This window comes from Alosa sapidissima, chromosome 15, assembly GCF_018492685.1.
Source record: "Alosa sapidissima isolate fAloSap1 chromosome 15, fAloSap1.pri, whole genome shotgun sequence".
In the NCBI taxonomy this organism is placed as follows: Eukaryota; Metazoa; Chordata; class Actinopteri; order Clupeiformes; family Clupeidae; genus Alosa; species Alosa sapidissima.
Genome location: NC_055971.1, coordinates 29,271,177 through 29,286,954, shown reverse-complemented (window position 1 = coordinate 29,286,954; position 15,778 = coordinate 29,271,177). Strand labels below are relative to the sequence as shown.

The window sequence follows — 15,778 nt, the reverse complement described above, 5'->3', positions numbered from 1 at the left end:
CGAGGGGAAGAACGATGGCAGTGTTGGAGGGGTCCGCTACTTCATCTGCCCCCCCAAAATGGGTAAGGGTTACCACACACACACACACACACACACACACACACACACACACACACACACAAGCAAACTCTCTCTCACACGCGCACACACACAAACATACACACACAAACATACACACACAAACATACACAAGCAAACTCTCTCTCACACGCGCACACACACACACACACACACACACACACACAAACATACACACACACACACACACACACACACACACACACACAAACATATACACACACACACACACACACACACACACACACACACACACAAGCAAACTCTCTCTCACACGTGCACACACACACACACACACACACAAGCAAACTCTCTCTCACACGCACACACACACACACACAAGAAAACTCTCTCTCACACGCACACACACACACACACACAAACACACACACACAAACATACACACACAAACATACACAAGCAAACTCTCTCTCACACGCACACACACACACACATACACACAGGACATATTGCATGGGCATACTCCCCTGTCACATTGTAATGAGGAGTTGTCAGAACACTTTAGCTCCTACGTTTATGATCCACCTGTTAATGGGCAGCAGGTAAAAATGACTCATGCATTTTTAAAAGGATTAAATCAGAAAGATCAGTATTATTTGCAATTTACAGAAATACTTCAGAGGATTCCTGGAGTTACTGTCATGTTTATTTTTAAATCTACATCAGAGTGAGACAGACTATGATAGTCAAGTCAAGTCAAGTTTATTTATATAGCACAATTCAAACACGGGGGTCATTTAATGTGCTTTACATGGTACAAGGGAGTGGGGATAGACAGATAGGAACATGGTGGTTGTAGAGATGATCAGTTAAGCATATGTGAGCATATACATCTTTCATGGTAGCTGTGATGAGATCTAACCTCTAAAGCATCCAGCACAAAAACTGACGACATGGACCAACTGATCTGAAGTGGACTGTGTGTCTATAAAATGGAAGTATTATATAAACCTGGTGAGAGGGAGGAGGTTCTGGTCCCATTCATTTCAAATGGCCTGCTCATCCACCAGTCCACATACACACATTGGAAGCCAAAGATGGTGAATGCTAACTGGCTAAAAGCTAACCCTCCAAATCCTCTAGTCCAGTGGTTCTCAAACTGTGGTACGGGTACCACTGGTGGTACGCAAACTCTCGCTAGTGGTACTCAGGGAGTCTCCAAGGTGTTTTTTCATAAAGACTTGTGTCTGTACAATGTAAAATATGTAGTTGAATTGGCCTACGCACCTGTATTTTAATGCCAGTCATAATGGTGGAGAGCCAATTGTTTTTGTGGGTGGTACTCATTGTGAAAAGTTTGAGAACTGCTGCTCTAGTCTACAACCTTAAGGCTGCACTGTCACTCATTCCTCCCCATCATGGTTTGCCTCTTTCCATTTGTTCATCCCATTTTGACTAGTTAAGACGATAAATATTATATAAATATCGTATGTTAGTCTAATATGTGTTTGGTACTTCCTGTTCCTCCCCGCAGGACTTTTTGCCCCCGTCTCCAAGATCACCAAGTTATCCGACCAGACCCCCTCCTCCATCACCTCCACCCCTAAGACCCCGCGCATGGACTTCTCCCGCGTCACAGGGAAGATGAAGAAGGAGAAGAAGGAGAAGGAGAAAGAGAGAGAGAGAGAGAAAGGTGAGGAGGAGGAGGAGGAGGAGAATCACTCAAAGGTCAAAGTGGACGCTAAAGCACAGCGCAATTTTCTCCCTGTAATGATTTCCATTAAAGACCAGTTGCCCTCGTCCTCTGTGTGTGTGCTCTGTGAGGGAGGCAGGGATATGGAGGGAGGGCATGGCACTAAACAGGTATAAAATTGGCCTCAATTGCCACAGAGTTTAAAATTGAGTTTGGCAGAAATTTGTCTTAAATGAGGCTCTGGCCCTGGTGTCCCCAGACTGATTTGAGAACTGATTGATTCTGGATCACCTTTGAGTACTTATCAAGGTTGCACTGCGGCTCAGCATACAAATTCATACCAAGCCAGAACAGGGCAATGTAGAGAGAACGGAGCGATGTTAGTGTGCCGTCTGTCCTGTGGTTGGAGCGATGTTAGTGTGCCGTCTGTCCTGTGGTTGGAGCGATGTTAGTGTGCCGTCTGTCCTGTGATTGGGGCAGTGTTAGTGTGCCGTCTGTCCTGTGGTTGGAGCGATGTTAGTGTGCCGTCTGTCCTGTGGTTCGTCTGTCCTGTGGTTGGAGCGATGTTAGTGTGCCATCTGTCCTGTGGTTGGAGCGATGTTAGTGTGCCGTCTGTCCTGTGGTTGGGGCAGTGTTAGTTTGCGGTCTGTCTTGTGGTTGGAGCGATGTTAGTGTGCCGTCTGTCCTGTGGTTGGGGCAGTGTTAGTTTGCGGTCTGTCCTGTGGTTGGGGCAGTGTTAGTTTGCGGTCTGTCCTGTGGTTGGAGCAGTGTTAGTTTGCTGCTGTCCTGTGGCTGTGTTTGGGGCAGTGTTAGTTTGCTGCTGTCCTGTGTTTGGGGCAGTGTTAGTTTGCTGCTGTCCTGTGGCTGTGTTTGGGGCAGTGTTAGTTTGCTGCTGTCCTGTGTTTGGGGCAGTGTTAGTTTGCTGCTGTCCTGTGTTTGGGGCAGTGTTATTTTGCTGCTGTCCTGTGGTTGTGGTTGGGGCAGTGTTAGTGTGCGGTCTGTCCTGTGGTTGGAGCGATGTTAGTGTGCCATCTGTGACTGTGGTTGGGGCAGTGTTAGTTTGCCGTCTGTAATGCACTGACAGATTTCTGGATTTAGTCTCCCTGAAAGACTAAGTGCCAGTGAAGACAGTGTTAAGTTACTTTATTTATCCTGAGGATTTGTCCTCTGCATTTAACCCACCTGGGGGTAGTGTACACACACACACACACATATGTAAGATAAACCTATTTTTTTTCCTGTTAGCCATATATAAGTAAGTACACTCAGCACACAGGGAACACACAATGAGGTGAAGCACACACTAATCCCGGCGCAGTGAGCTGCCTGCAACAATAGTGAGTTAGGTGCCTTGCTCAAGGGCACTTCAGCCGTTCCTACTGGTCGGGGTTCGAACCGGCAACCCTCCGGTTACAAGTCCGAAGCGCTAACCAGTAGGCCACGGCTGCCCCTACATATATATATATATATATAACTAACTTATATATTATAACTTATCCCGACCAGGTGCAGAATGGCCAACAGACGTTTTGTATGTAGATGACATGTTCCTGTGTGTTTGGCAGCCTTGAGGAAGAAGTCCTTGTCCATGGCCAGTCTGGACCCTGATGGGGTGAGGGTGGACTTGGGAGACCAGGTGCTGGTGGCTGGACAGAAGAAGGGAACCATCCGCTTCTACGGAAAGACAGACTTCGCCCCAGGTAGAGAAATTAATAAAGACGTGAAAATCAGTCTAAAAATGTATTCACAAATGACATCTTTATCAATGTGTTGTTCATAACTATATTGTGGTGCCAGCATTAACAACCAGAAGAAAATTAGGTGCATTTCTGCAGCTCAACCAGTAGATCAAGGTATTAATTGCATCAAGGTTCAACCCTCAAAGAGTACAGATAGTAGTAATATACTGAATCTTACCTGTTTTTTAAGTTGCCTGCAGTAAAGGCTCTGCTTTAATGATGTTGTGTTGACACCCTGTGTTTGCTGTTGCCTAGGTTACTGGTTTGGCATCGAGCTGGAACAGCCGACGGGGAAGCATGACGGCTCAGTGTTCGGGGTGCGCTACTTCAGCTGCTTACCGAAATACGGCGTCTTCGCACCTCCCTCCCGCGTGCAGAGGTACAGTACACCCCCCCCCCCCCCCCCACACTTATCCCAACGGCTGAATAGGCACAGGAGTCAAGTCACAGCCAGGACTAACATGCACACCTACTTTATCAATTCAATTCAATTCAATTTAAATGTGCTTTATTGGCATGACAAATTGTATATTGTATTCCTCAAATATTCACAGGAATAATGAAAAAACACATATAAACATTATTAGATTTAATAAATGTCCTTATCATGGTCATCATCACTTTGGTGTTAAACTGAACTTAAAGCTGTCTTTGGAGCATGAATCACCAAATCTGTGTATCACCAGACCGTAATGGTCATAGATTTACAATGAGCAACATCATTTTGTTTATCCCAATACCACCTCCAGCAGCAACTTAGTTTTCCAAGGAGATCTCCCATCCAAGTACTTACCAAGCCCACACCTGTCTAGCTTCTATGATTCAGCAGAGACAGGGTCTCTGTAGGTCTGGCTGCTGACAAAGTAGTTCAGAATATGAATCCTCTCTGACTTTAATTGTTCCAAGCTTTGCCATTGTAAGCACCTCCTTACGGTGTCTCCTGCATCCGTATAGACTCGGGGGCCCAAAGGAGTCCCAGGGAGACGGCACTCTTGTGAAGAAAGTCCATCAAGTGACAAGTAAGTCTGAGACATGTACGTACTAGGATATGTCTGGTGAGTGTTACTGTGATCTACTGTATATCATAGTAAAACTAAAGCAAGTCACATTACTCAGTAGTTTTATATTCAAAGTCCTTTAGTTTGCTGTACTAAAGATAAAAATAACCTAAATATGCAATGTGATTCTTCTGATGGGGTCACTGTTTTGAGGTTTAGCAATAGCCCTTACCTGTTTTTGCTGTTGCTGTCTGTAATGTTTGACTAGTTTGCACTCTTGTTGTTGTTGTTGTTGTTGTTGTTGTTGTTGTTGTTGTGTAATTTGCTCTTTACATGTTTCATGTGCTGTAGTGTCCCAGCCCAAGCGTCACTTCAATGCGGTTAGGTCTCCCAAAGACATCACATCAGAGAGCTCCATATCCAGGTACACGGATGATTGTGTGCGTGTGTGTGTGTGTGTGTGTGTGTGTGTGTGTGTGTGTGTGTGTGTGCGTGTGTGTGTCCTCATCTGTGCGTGTGTGTGCTTGCTCCTTTGCATGTTTGTATATGAGCATGTAGCATCTTCTGCAATAGTCATATAATCAACATTGTTTTTGTTTTGTTTTTGTCCTGTTTGTTTTTCTCAGGTTGCTTTTCTGCTGCTGGTTTCCATGGATGCTGCGTGCAGAGATGCAGTCCTAAACCATCTCTTCTCTCTTCTCCTCCCTCCCTCCCTCTCACGATAAACCATCTCTTCTCTCTCTCTCTCTCCCTCCCTCCCTCTCACGATAAACCATCTCTTCTCTCTTCTCCTCCCTCCCTCCCTCTCACGATAAACCAACTCTTCTCTCTCTCTCTCCCTCCCTCCCTCTCACGATAAACCAACTCTTCTCTCTCTCTCTCCCTCCCTCCCTCTCACGATAAACCAACTCTTCTCTCTCTCTCCCCCTATCACCACAGTCTGTGCATCTATCTATCAATCTGTCTATCATCTATCTATCTATCTATCAGTGCTTCTTATTCTATCCACCCCTAGTCTCTCGTTCCCTCTTCTCCCCTGGACTGTCTACCTGTTGGTGTTCTGCCACCTTTGATTTCTGCTTTGATCTGAAAACCAATCAAACTGTTGTGGATATAACTGCAGTGTTCCCTCCCCCCCCTCCCTGTCCCTCGATTGCAATTCAATAGCAAAAACTAGTGCCTTGTATATTAACTAACATCCTGCATTCCGTTTATTAAACTAATAAAACGAACAAACAATACTTAAAAACAGACTTGAAAGATGCAAACCTTGGAAAATAAGAACCTTACAAAAGCCATTTGTTTCTAAGTGACTCCAGCGTGAAATCTTAAAGCCTTCTGATCATTGACTTGGGTTGCTTTGGGCTTAACTGCTGGAAAAGCTCTCTTTTAGTAGTTGCCAAAAACCACCTAAAGAACTTAGACCACCAAAATATGCTATTAGCCAATCAGATCTTCTGTGAGGATATACCTCCAACTTGCCTAGGCTCTCTCACATCCCCCTCCTGTGGGATTCTGACCATGACTACGCTAAAAGATCAGCTGGACTTGGAAGCGATCTGGTACCGATCTGGTACAGGTCAGCCGGACCTCAGTCAGACAAGAGCCGGGTCAGGGCCAGAAACCGTTCTGGACTCAGACGGTGTCTGAGTGTATGTGTAGACTAAGATCTGCTAAATGCCTGCCTGCTCCCTCTGCTTCCTGTTTAGAGTCTTCAGTGCAGCGCTGACAGTGTCCTTCCATAGTTCCACCATTTTAGTATCAGACTGGTGTCTACCTTCTCTCTGATTGGTTGTGTGCTCAGAACAAACAACTCAAGCTAAGGAAACTCTTTATCTTTTGTGTCAGCATTATTAGAATTTTCGATTTGTGAGATGTAATATTATGAACCTAAGAGGCATCGTAGAATATAATCTACTCAATAATTAGCATGCCGTGTATATGGGCAGGGATTCAAATAACATGGATTAAACTATCTAAGACTATACAGGGTTTTTAACACGACTCACTGCTGCCCTCTGCTGGTGTAACAGTGAGCATGCATGGAGTGTGCTGTGTAGTGCATCTCTGCATCCCTGTGTGCAACTTCTCGTGTGTGGGAATGCGCCAGCCTGGACGTACAGTATGTAGCATACACACAGCATACATGATAGATAAAACTCAGCTTCAGGCCTCTTCCTGGAAGGCTTTAAGCCACTTAATTGCTTCTTCGTCCTTGTTAAAGAAACACTGGTAGAGACCCTCAATTTTTATATTCTTAAGCTCCCTTACTGGAAGCAGGTTGAGCTGGAATCATTAGCAAAAACAGGGTGAGTTGTTTTTGAGGAGTGTAAAGGACTGAGCTTTGTTGAGCAGAGCTTGAGGGATGGGGCCTTTTTAACCCCTTAAACCCCAGTTTTAGCCAAAACGTGGGGAAGGGGGATTTCCTAGAGGACCCTGTATCAGAGAGTCACATGTTCCAAATGCTGCTCTGCTCTCCTCCTTATGGATGACACCCTGACAATCTCACAGTCACAGTCAGAAAAGCACCTGAGCTGGTGGGACCTTGTACAAGTGAACGAGGGAGCATAGTTCTGGCCTAGACGCGCCCGCTACCACCACGCATGATCACCGTGTGCCAAGGTAGACGTTGGTGCAGTGGTGCTGTGTGTGATGTGCGTCAGCCGTTAGCGTTCAGAGCCCATGGCAGTGGGGAGATGCTGTGTGAAAACGTCAGGAATGCCTGCTAGTGCTAACACATCGCAGTTGATGTTAGTGTCTCAACCTCAAGACCCGCTCACCCCACCCCCTCTCTCTCTCACTTCCTCTGCCTCCTGCCTGCCTATCTGTCTGTCACACTTAGGTTTAACGAGAGTGTGTATGTGAGTGTGTGTGTGTGTGTGTGTGTGCCTCTTCAAGACAAAAAAACAAAGTGGACAAAAATAAGCGACAGTCCATAGACTTCAATAGGTCCGTGCTTAATGTCTAACTCAACGAGTATATTGACACTGACGATATTTAATCTGTGTTATCTTGCTACGTGACTCTGGATAGTGTTGTTTTTTTCCACTCTCTATATTAAAACATACTAATGGTACTTCTGACACCTGAAGAGAAAGCACATCGAGAGGGGGTGTAAACACTCCGGAAATCTCTTTAATAACACACGTGTCGTGATCATATCCTGTCAACAACAACACTGAGAAACTGCAAAAAAAGAGTCATGGACCACTACATCTGACAGCTGACTGATGTCTAGATAGTCACATATGTGGCCTCAATCGCTGTGCCACAACCTTCATAGTTCATTCACCTTTTAAATTTTGAGGGTTTTTTTTTTTTACTCCTTGTGGAGTTCTGGTTGTATAGATGTGTGAAATCTGAAATAATCACTTTATTCTGGTTAGAATTGTGTGGCACCAAAACATTGACCACCAAACACCATACAACTCCTGTTTTTTTGGTCATTCTTATTTTTTGTAGTGCTTGAAATTGTCATATAAGAGGTCCTGGAATATTATTTATGAATGTTTTAGATGGATAATGTAAGATGCTGTATACTTTTTACTGTTCAATGACAAAGTAGTCTGTTCATGTGTCAAGAGTTTGTATTGCAGCGACATTCCAGGTCTGCAGGATGTCAACGGATTAAATAGCTGTGAAGTTGTTCACTATTGAAGCAAGTTTGTTTTACAAACAACTTCCTTGTCACTTCATCCTTATCCCCTGGAAATAATGAAACGTTTTATCGTCGTTACACTGTAAATCGCGCATCTCATTCAGCTGTGAAGTTGGTCAACCATTGCTTTTCAACTTTTCGTTTTTGTCTTGTCTGAAAAAGATATATTTTAATAATTTGAGGACAAACTTTTTTACGTGTTTATGTTAAACCGGTTACGATATCCAAATCGATGTTTTGTGTCTCAATGATTTCAGATATGTGGGAAATGTTAAAGCTGGATTAGTTACCGGTGTCATAAACTAATGCATGCTCTCTCTCTCCCTCTCTTTCATGATATATCTTTTTCCAACTGTGTACCAGCATGGAAATGCTTATAATTAATATACTGACCGTGGACACTAATAAAAGTTTGATGTTTTTTTAAAACAATGGGAGTGAATTGTTTATTTTTTACGAAGATAGCATAATGATGTAAAGCAACAAAGTAACAAGTGTGGTCAATAAAGTCAGTTTATTTTAAATATAACAAATTACACAAGTGAACGCAACAGTCCATTTCCAAACGTGATAAATGACGCTGTGCTAAACAAATAAATTAAGATGAGGCAAAAGCAAGTAATGACTCCGTATAGGATTGGCCTATTCGGTATCTCTAGGCCTACAGGACGTTAGACATTCTCTGGATACCGTTCGTCTCCTCGCGACCCCAATGTGTCTCCTCTTGGTCCTCGCTGTAAGATTCGGGACTCTTGACCCTGGTGTTCTGTCTCTTCCGTCGGGCACGACGATTCTTGAACCACACCTGTTAGATTAATTGAAAATATGTCAGACACTAAATAATTGTGTGGGGACTTAAGAGAATACACCGAGACGTCAAATAAAATATTCCGTATTGTCAAGAGATGGTTTCTTACCCTAACTGTTTCCTCAGTGAGGCCGGTGTTTCTAGCCAGCTCTGCCCGGGCTTCCACGCTAGGATAGTCGGTCATACTAAAGAGATGGTCCAGTTGTTTCGTCTGGCACTCAGTAAACACTGTGCGCATCCTGCTTCGGTGTCGGGGATTGACTGCATGAGGGCAGCACATCTGATCAGTTTGAGACCCTGTGTTAAAAAACGACAACAATGCATGAGACTACTGCAAGGCATTTGTCAAGGAAAACTTGCGTTGACAGAGATATATCATTGTGAAAACTTCAATATTAATACAAAGTTTCGTACCTGTTTCATACGCGTATGCCTCCGAATGGCCTGGGGAAAAGGTGCTGATGTTGGAAGGAGCAGGCCTACTGTAGCAACAGGCACTGCAGAATGAGTACGCTTGAGGGCTGACCTGGTAAACTGGAATACCAATTTGCATCCCGTATGTGCAGAATCCGTTCAGACCTGCCGGCTGGGCAGAGTGGTAGAGATCACCTCTCTGGGCTGGAGAAGAACCGCCGTCCGTGTAGTTGTCAATCGGCCAGGGACGCGGAGTCACTTCGGCAGATTTGTCCAGAATGTGGTCGATGGAAAAGTTGGAGAACTTGACCTCCATGGTGCAAAAAAAGAACCGATCCGGAGAAAGTCAAGTAGAAATAGTGCTATCAGTTTGGGTGAATCCTTGACTTGTGTCTGCTCTGTCTGTCTCGGAGGTTATGATGCCTTATAAACTCTTCACATACTTATAGGCCTAGGACTACATGGTTTGGACTTAAGGAATAAGACGATCAAATACCTCATTATAGATCAATAACTTTCCTTTTGTTTTGATAATGGGACGCGTAATGTGACACTCCGCATCAAAGTCCAATTAACCTTTGAAGACGCTCTGATGTCCATTATGAAAAGCTTTGATTCAAAGGATATTGCTCTGATGGTGTTATCATGTCTATTGATTGAAGTCAAGTGATTGTTTAAGCCTTAAGAAATGACGTGGGACTAAAGTATTTACAGTGGTTTGTATGGAATTATCTGTGGGATTGTTTGGAGTTAAGAGTTTTACACCCAATAGTTATTTGCCTATGAAATAAGCAAATTCATAGACTACATGTTTAAACTTTGTGTTCCCCGTTTTGCAGTTGTAGGCTTAACCGAATAGATCAATAACTAGGGCATGTTGTTAAATATTATGGAAATGGAATCTAAGAATGATACGCTATATGAATTTCCGTTTTAGGCATGCAGGTACATACAGTACAGTACATACTGTAGCTCAGATTGCCTTATGCCAGATAAAGTATAGGCCTAAAGTAACCCAATATCGCATGGCATTTACTCAGTGTCTGGAGTGAATAACTTGTCTATTTGTTCTCAGTTTTGTATGATGTGTTTTTTTATATAGCCTACCTAATAAACAAATGTAATATCGGTTACCTACCAAGAAAGTTCTGCTTGAACATGTTGACCACGCCACTGAAACCAGCGAGAGTTCCGCGAAGAGCTGAAACTTCTTTGATAAGGTAGAACGATGGACTTCAACAGAATAATTAGCATATCACAGAATTATGCGCTTTCATCTTTCTAACATCAATCAGTGAATGACACAAAATAATCAAAGGTGCTAGGAAGTAAGGTTAACCAGCAGGTTTTGTTATTTAATTTCAAGTGACATAGGCCTATTGATAGGCCTATAGTGGAGTGAAGGACCTTCAGAAATATAAGGGGAAATAAAAAATAATCTGAGTTGTGTATTCTCCAATAAATGTTACAATTTAAATTGTAATGTTTATTAGGTTTACATTAAACAACATGTTACATTCTTATAAATTTGGCTTATAAGTAAAAATAGGGAGATTGGCCTACATTCATAATAATGCAGGGCAAGCAGGTCATGTTTTCGCCATCATGTGGTCAGTAAAAAGTGTTGCAACTCAATATTGGGACATAGGCCTATATACAATAACAAATCATATTAATTTTGTGGACCAATCAGCCTATCAGTCCAACAGTTATCATACTTCTCTGATGTAGGCTACTGTATTTTGCCTAGATTTACACATAGATTTATTCTGTAGTAAAATGTAAGTGTCCATTCTTTGAACAACATTCTGTAGCCCATCCATTACATATTAAAAGGAATAGACGTGGCTTTTCAAAATGAAGTAGTCCAAATAAAAGAATAAAAGAAACCAAATGTGGTTGTCTCGTTCATTCAGTGTTGTGCATGAGGTAGACACTGTGTGCAGAGATGGGAGTGGACAGAGAGAGCTCAAAGTGCAGAACCAGGGTATGTTCAAGATCCAGAACACACACACACACACACACACACACACACACACACTTTCTGGTAATTGGGACCTACCTTTTAGTACATTGATTAAATCAAAATGTTTTGGGATCTCATGAGTGAGTTGAGTTGGCTGTAGAGCACCCCTGCAGGTATGGAAGCTTTGAGTGAATAAAGTATTCTTTATCTTCTACTGTCCTTATTGCTTAGTTGTGTTTTTATATTATATACTTGAATTACTCTTTCTGCTGTTAAAGAATGTGTTTGTGATGTCTGTATGCTGCTGAGACCTTGAATTTCCCCTGGGGATCAATAAAGTATCTATCTATCTATCTATCTAAGTTTAAAATGTTAAGTGTCTGCATGATTTCTTGGTTCAGCGTGCCAGGGATCACTTAACTAAAGCACTAATCTGTGTTGACCTAGTTGAGAGGGCTGTGTCTCTAAACAGACAACAGGTCTTACAGACCTACTTACAGGCCTTTGTCTTGCTGACTCAATCTGCCTGTTATGAATAAATGAACAAATGTAGCTGTTTGAAACGAATCTCTAGTTATTGTTTGGATTTGAGAATAGCCATTATGTTTTACTAGGCTACAGTCTAATGTGTAATGATTTTCTCAAAATCAGCATTGTTTTTTGCATTTATATTTCATATTTAAGTATTGAGTCATCATATCCAGGAATGTTGTAATTGATATTTAATTTAAGGTTATTGTCATTGCCATGGGTTCATTTCTTCTTAAATTATCGATCCATTTAAGTGCACATTTAGCCTACCAGTAGCCTACAGTGCAGTGATGGTGAGACCAATAGCACCCTTTTGAGAATATTGTCTGCTCATTTCTAGACTAAGATTAAAATCAGTCTGAAATGGACAGCTCTGCTCAACTGCTTTACCCGATTTAACTTCCTCTCATTTAAATGAACAAAGTAAACAACCCCGTAACCAAGCCAATCCCTCGTTTTTTGCCAACATTTTAAAAACATATGCGGTCTAATCCATTGATCTATTCGCATAATCCGGTGCAGATTAACAGATGAATGGCGTCTAACTGTGCATGTGGTCAAAGAAATAGAGTTTCTTTTGATCCATCCCCTCTCTCGACTGTCCGATCAACGTGAATCAATCTGATGAAATAGGCTAAGCATCTTTTGTCAACTGCATTCCTGTGTTATCTCCATCTTCTGTGATTCGTTTAGTCATCCGCGCCACAGCGGTTCTAAATATACAACGCTCCGTCTGAATCCGCTGCGGCCGGGTTACACAAGGACTGCTTAGTGTACACTGAAATATTTACTCTCAAGTAAAGACGAAGATTAGACTCGACGCAAGCCCTAATTCTTCTGGGGGAAATGCAAACATGTGTGTCTCAAAATGGACAGAGATCGCCATAGTACCCAAGACGTCTCTCCAAATGTAAGCCCCGTGATTGACTGAGCTATTAGCTCATGGCTCTATCCACTAAACGATTGGAACAAAGATCCTCTCTCCAAACTGCATTTAAACAGGTTATCGTACATCAGTAGGACAACGCTTTATCTGATGCGCCTGAAAAAAATAGCCTACATTACGTAATCGCAGAAAAGCGGCTGAGAACCAAAGGGATGAACATGTCAAAAAGTGCATAAAAACTAAGGCTTTCGGTGCAATCCTACAAATGGCCATTGGGTGGAGACACTTACCAAATTTAGTGTAGTTTACACTGGTATGGCAAGATTGCAGCACATACAAATATGGGACCATTTTGTCACATTCAATTAGACACTGCAACAACAGAGTAGGGTATTCCAGCAAACTGTATCTGTTTGTCCACAGGCATAGGAATAGACATAATGCTAAGACACACATGTCTTTGTGTGCCAGCTCTATCTGACAACATTATCAGCAGTTTATGCCTTCAGTAGGCGGTGTCTGTCAACCCCCAAGACACCCTCAAATGGACAGGACAGGAGCAGCTGTGTGTCTGCCAAGGCGACACTGCCCTGAAGCTTGCTTACTAACACACACACAAACAAACCCACCCACAAACATACATACACAAACAAACAAACAAACAAACACACACAAACACACAAATTGTCCTGACCACCTGCAACCATCCCTAGCCAATGCACAAAACCACACACACGTACAGAAAATACATACTAACACACTAACACAAACAAATACAAACACAACCCGGATCACATTAAATTATTCCTCACCAATACAGGAACAACACACGCATGCGCACGTGCACACACACACACACACACACACACACACACACACACACACACACACCACATTACATCTCATGTCAAATGTGCTTCCTCACCCTGGGCAACCAGACATGTAGCCTAATATACTACATATACACAAGAGACAAGCTAATATATTACATACTACAACACAAGAGGCATGTAGCCTAATATACTACATACTACAACACAAGAGACAAGCTAATATACTACATACTACAATACAAGAGACATGTTGCCTAATATACTACATACTACAACACAAGAGGCATGTAGCCTAATATACTACATACTACAACACAAGAGACATGTAGCCTAATATACTACATACTACAACACAAGAGACAAGCTAATATACTACATACTACAACACAAGAGACATGTAGCCTAATATACTACATACTAAAACACAAGAGGCATGTAGCCTAATATACTACATACTACAACACAAGAGGCATGTAGCCTAATATACTAGTACTACATACTACAACACAAGAGGCATGTAGCCTAATATACTACATACTGTAACACAAGAGGGGAAAGCAGACAGACATCTAACCTGATGGGATGTCTGATGGCAGGTTCTGATGGCATCCGTGTGTGTGTGTGTGTGGGTGTGGGTGTGTGTGTGTGTGTGTGTGTGTGTGTGTGTGTGTGTGTGTGTGTGTGTGTGTGTGTGTGTGTGTGTGTGTGTGCATGTGTGTGAGTACGAATGTGTGTCTATGTAGCCTACTACCATAAAGCCACCTCTGAACCCCTGGGTAAGCAGCACCCCTACAGGTCCCCCTCACCTTTCCGCCTGGCTGCTCCCTCTATCCCCCCCTCCCTCCCTCCCTCCCTCCCTCCCTCTCTCTCCCAGCCTCCCTCTCTCCCTCCCTGGCCGCCATTGTGTGGATGGGCCACTTTGGGTTGGGAGCCCCTCTCTCCGGCTCCTGCATAATTAAGGCACCGGGAGCGAGAGCGCACCCACTCCAGTGCATGATTGCAGTGTGTTTTGTTTATAATTAGCAGAGTGCGTAATCCATTCAGACGTGCTCAGTGAGTTATCTTCCCTAAAAAACTACCCCCCCCCACACACACACACACACCACTGCTTAAAGGGTCTATGGATGAGAGTGGTTGCTCCACTTCAGATTGAGATAGACATTGGTTTGTGTGGGAGGGTCTCTCTCTCACTCTCTATCTTTCACTCTCTCTCTTTCTCTCATTCCATCTCTACACAATTCTCTCACTCAGTCTTTCATTCCCTCTCTCCTTCCCTCTATCTTTTTCTCTCCCTCTTTCTCTCTATCTCCTCCATTCCTCAAGCTCCCCTTCAAATTCTCTCTCTCTCTCTCTCTCTCTCTCTCTCTAGCTCTCCCTCTTGCTCTTCTCTTACTCTCTCGTTCTCTCTCTTCCTCCCTCTCTCTTCTCCTCCTCCTCCTCTATTATTCTCTATTTCATAAAGACAATGTCCAATCGGACGGCTCTCGCACTGCAGCGTCCCCAGCTCATGCTTTCCACATGCTTGCCATGTTCCAAACATGTGAGCCACTTCACAAAAGCAGGCTGCCTGTTCAGCGGCAGTTCTGGCCCTGATCCGGCCCGCATCTGGTCCAGAGCTGGCGTACATCCGGCCCGCGCACGGGCCACATCTGGCCTGTACTCTCTCCACATTCAGACACTGACTGTCAGGTCCCTAATGACTGTCATTCATTCCCACCAGTGACTCAACTCTCTCAGCTCTCTCTCTCTCTCTCTCTCTCTCTCTCTAACTGTCTGTACTGTACTGTACTGTACTGTACTGTAGTAAGCTGCAAGCCTCCACAGCCGCGAGCGGCACAGGTTAATCCCCCCGTACAGCCTTCACACTATAACACGGGAAGAAACAACCCTGCTGAACGCGGCCGCCACACCTTTGGACTTGATGCCCCTGAGCGCTGTGGTAGACCACAGAGCAATCTACAGAGCTTTTTTGCTTCCCATATATGGTCCAACCTCACTGCAGCATCCTCCAGCCCTGTTCCATGTTGGTAAATATTCGGTCTATGAACATATTGTGTAATTCACTGCAATCTCTGTGAAAACACGGTCCTTATGTAACTGGCCTAAAAAATGGGTCATCATTTGAATATGTAAGTCCAGCTTAGCCAATCACAGTGAGGTATCACGACGCACAGACATTTGCCTGTATTCAAATAAGCACACGTGTCTGTGAT

General features: G+C 43.4%; 2 protein-coding genes across 5 annotated transcripts in view; one reads left to right on the top strand and one right to left on the bottom strand.

The window, feature by feature from the left end:
* Positions 1-5,229, top strand: part of clip3 (CAP-GLY domain containing linker protein 3) — a 25,731-nt gene extending 20,502 nt beyond the window's left edge. For 2 of the 4 annotated variants that reach the window (XM_042064479.1, XM_042064477.1), the window contains 7 exons: positions 1-62; positions 1,574-1,732; positions 3,298-3,432; positions 3,727-3,850; positions 4,426-4,505; positions 4,821-4,893; positions 5,096-5,229. The exon at positions 1-62 is cut by the window's left edge and continues 74 nt beyond it. In XM_042064479.1, coding sequence (XP_041920413.1) covers positions 1-62; positions 1,574-1,732; positions 3,298-3,432; positions 3,727-3,850; positions 4,426-4,505; positions 4,821-4,893; positions 5,096-5,150 — 688 coding nt within the window. In that variant the 3' untranslated portion in view covers positions 5,151-5,229. The remainder of the gene's footprint in view (positions 63-1,573; positions 1,733-3,297; positions 3,433-3,726; positions 3,851-4,425; positions 4,506-4,820; positions 4,894-5,095) is intronic. The other 2 variants (XM_042064480.1, XM_042064478.1) reach the window with 1 other exon arrangement.
* Positions 5,230-8,458: 3,229 nt separating this feature from the next.
* On the bottom strand, positions 8,459-10,788 carry dharma. The gene is made up of 3 exons (XM_042064484.1): positions 9,350-10,788; positions 9,045-9,232; positions 8,459-8,932 (listed from the first exon to the last, which is right to left on the bottom strand). Exons 1-3 carry the CDS (start codon positions 9,663-9,665, stop codon positions 8,789-8,791), a joined length of 648 nt encoding a protein of 215 aa, XP_041920418.1. The 5' UTR covers positions 9,666-10,788; the 3' UTR covers positions 8,459-8,788.
* Positions 10,789-15,778: the final 4,990 nt, after the last annotated feature.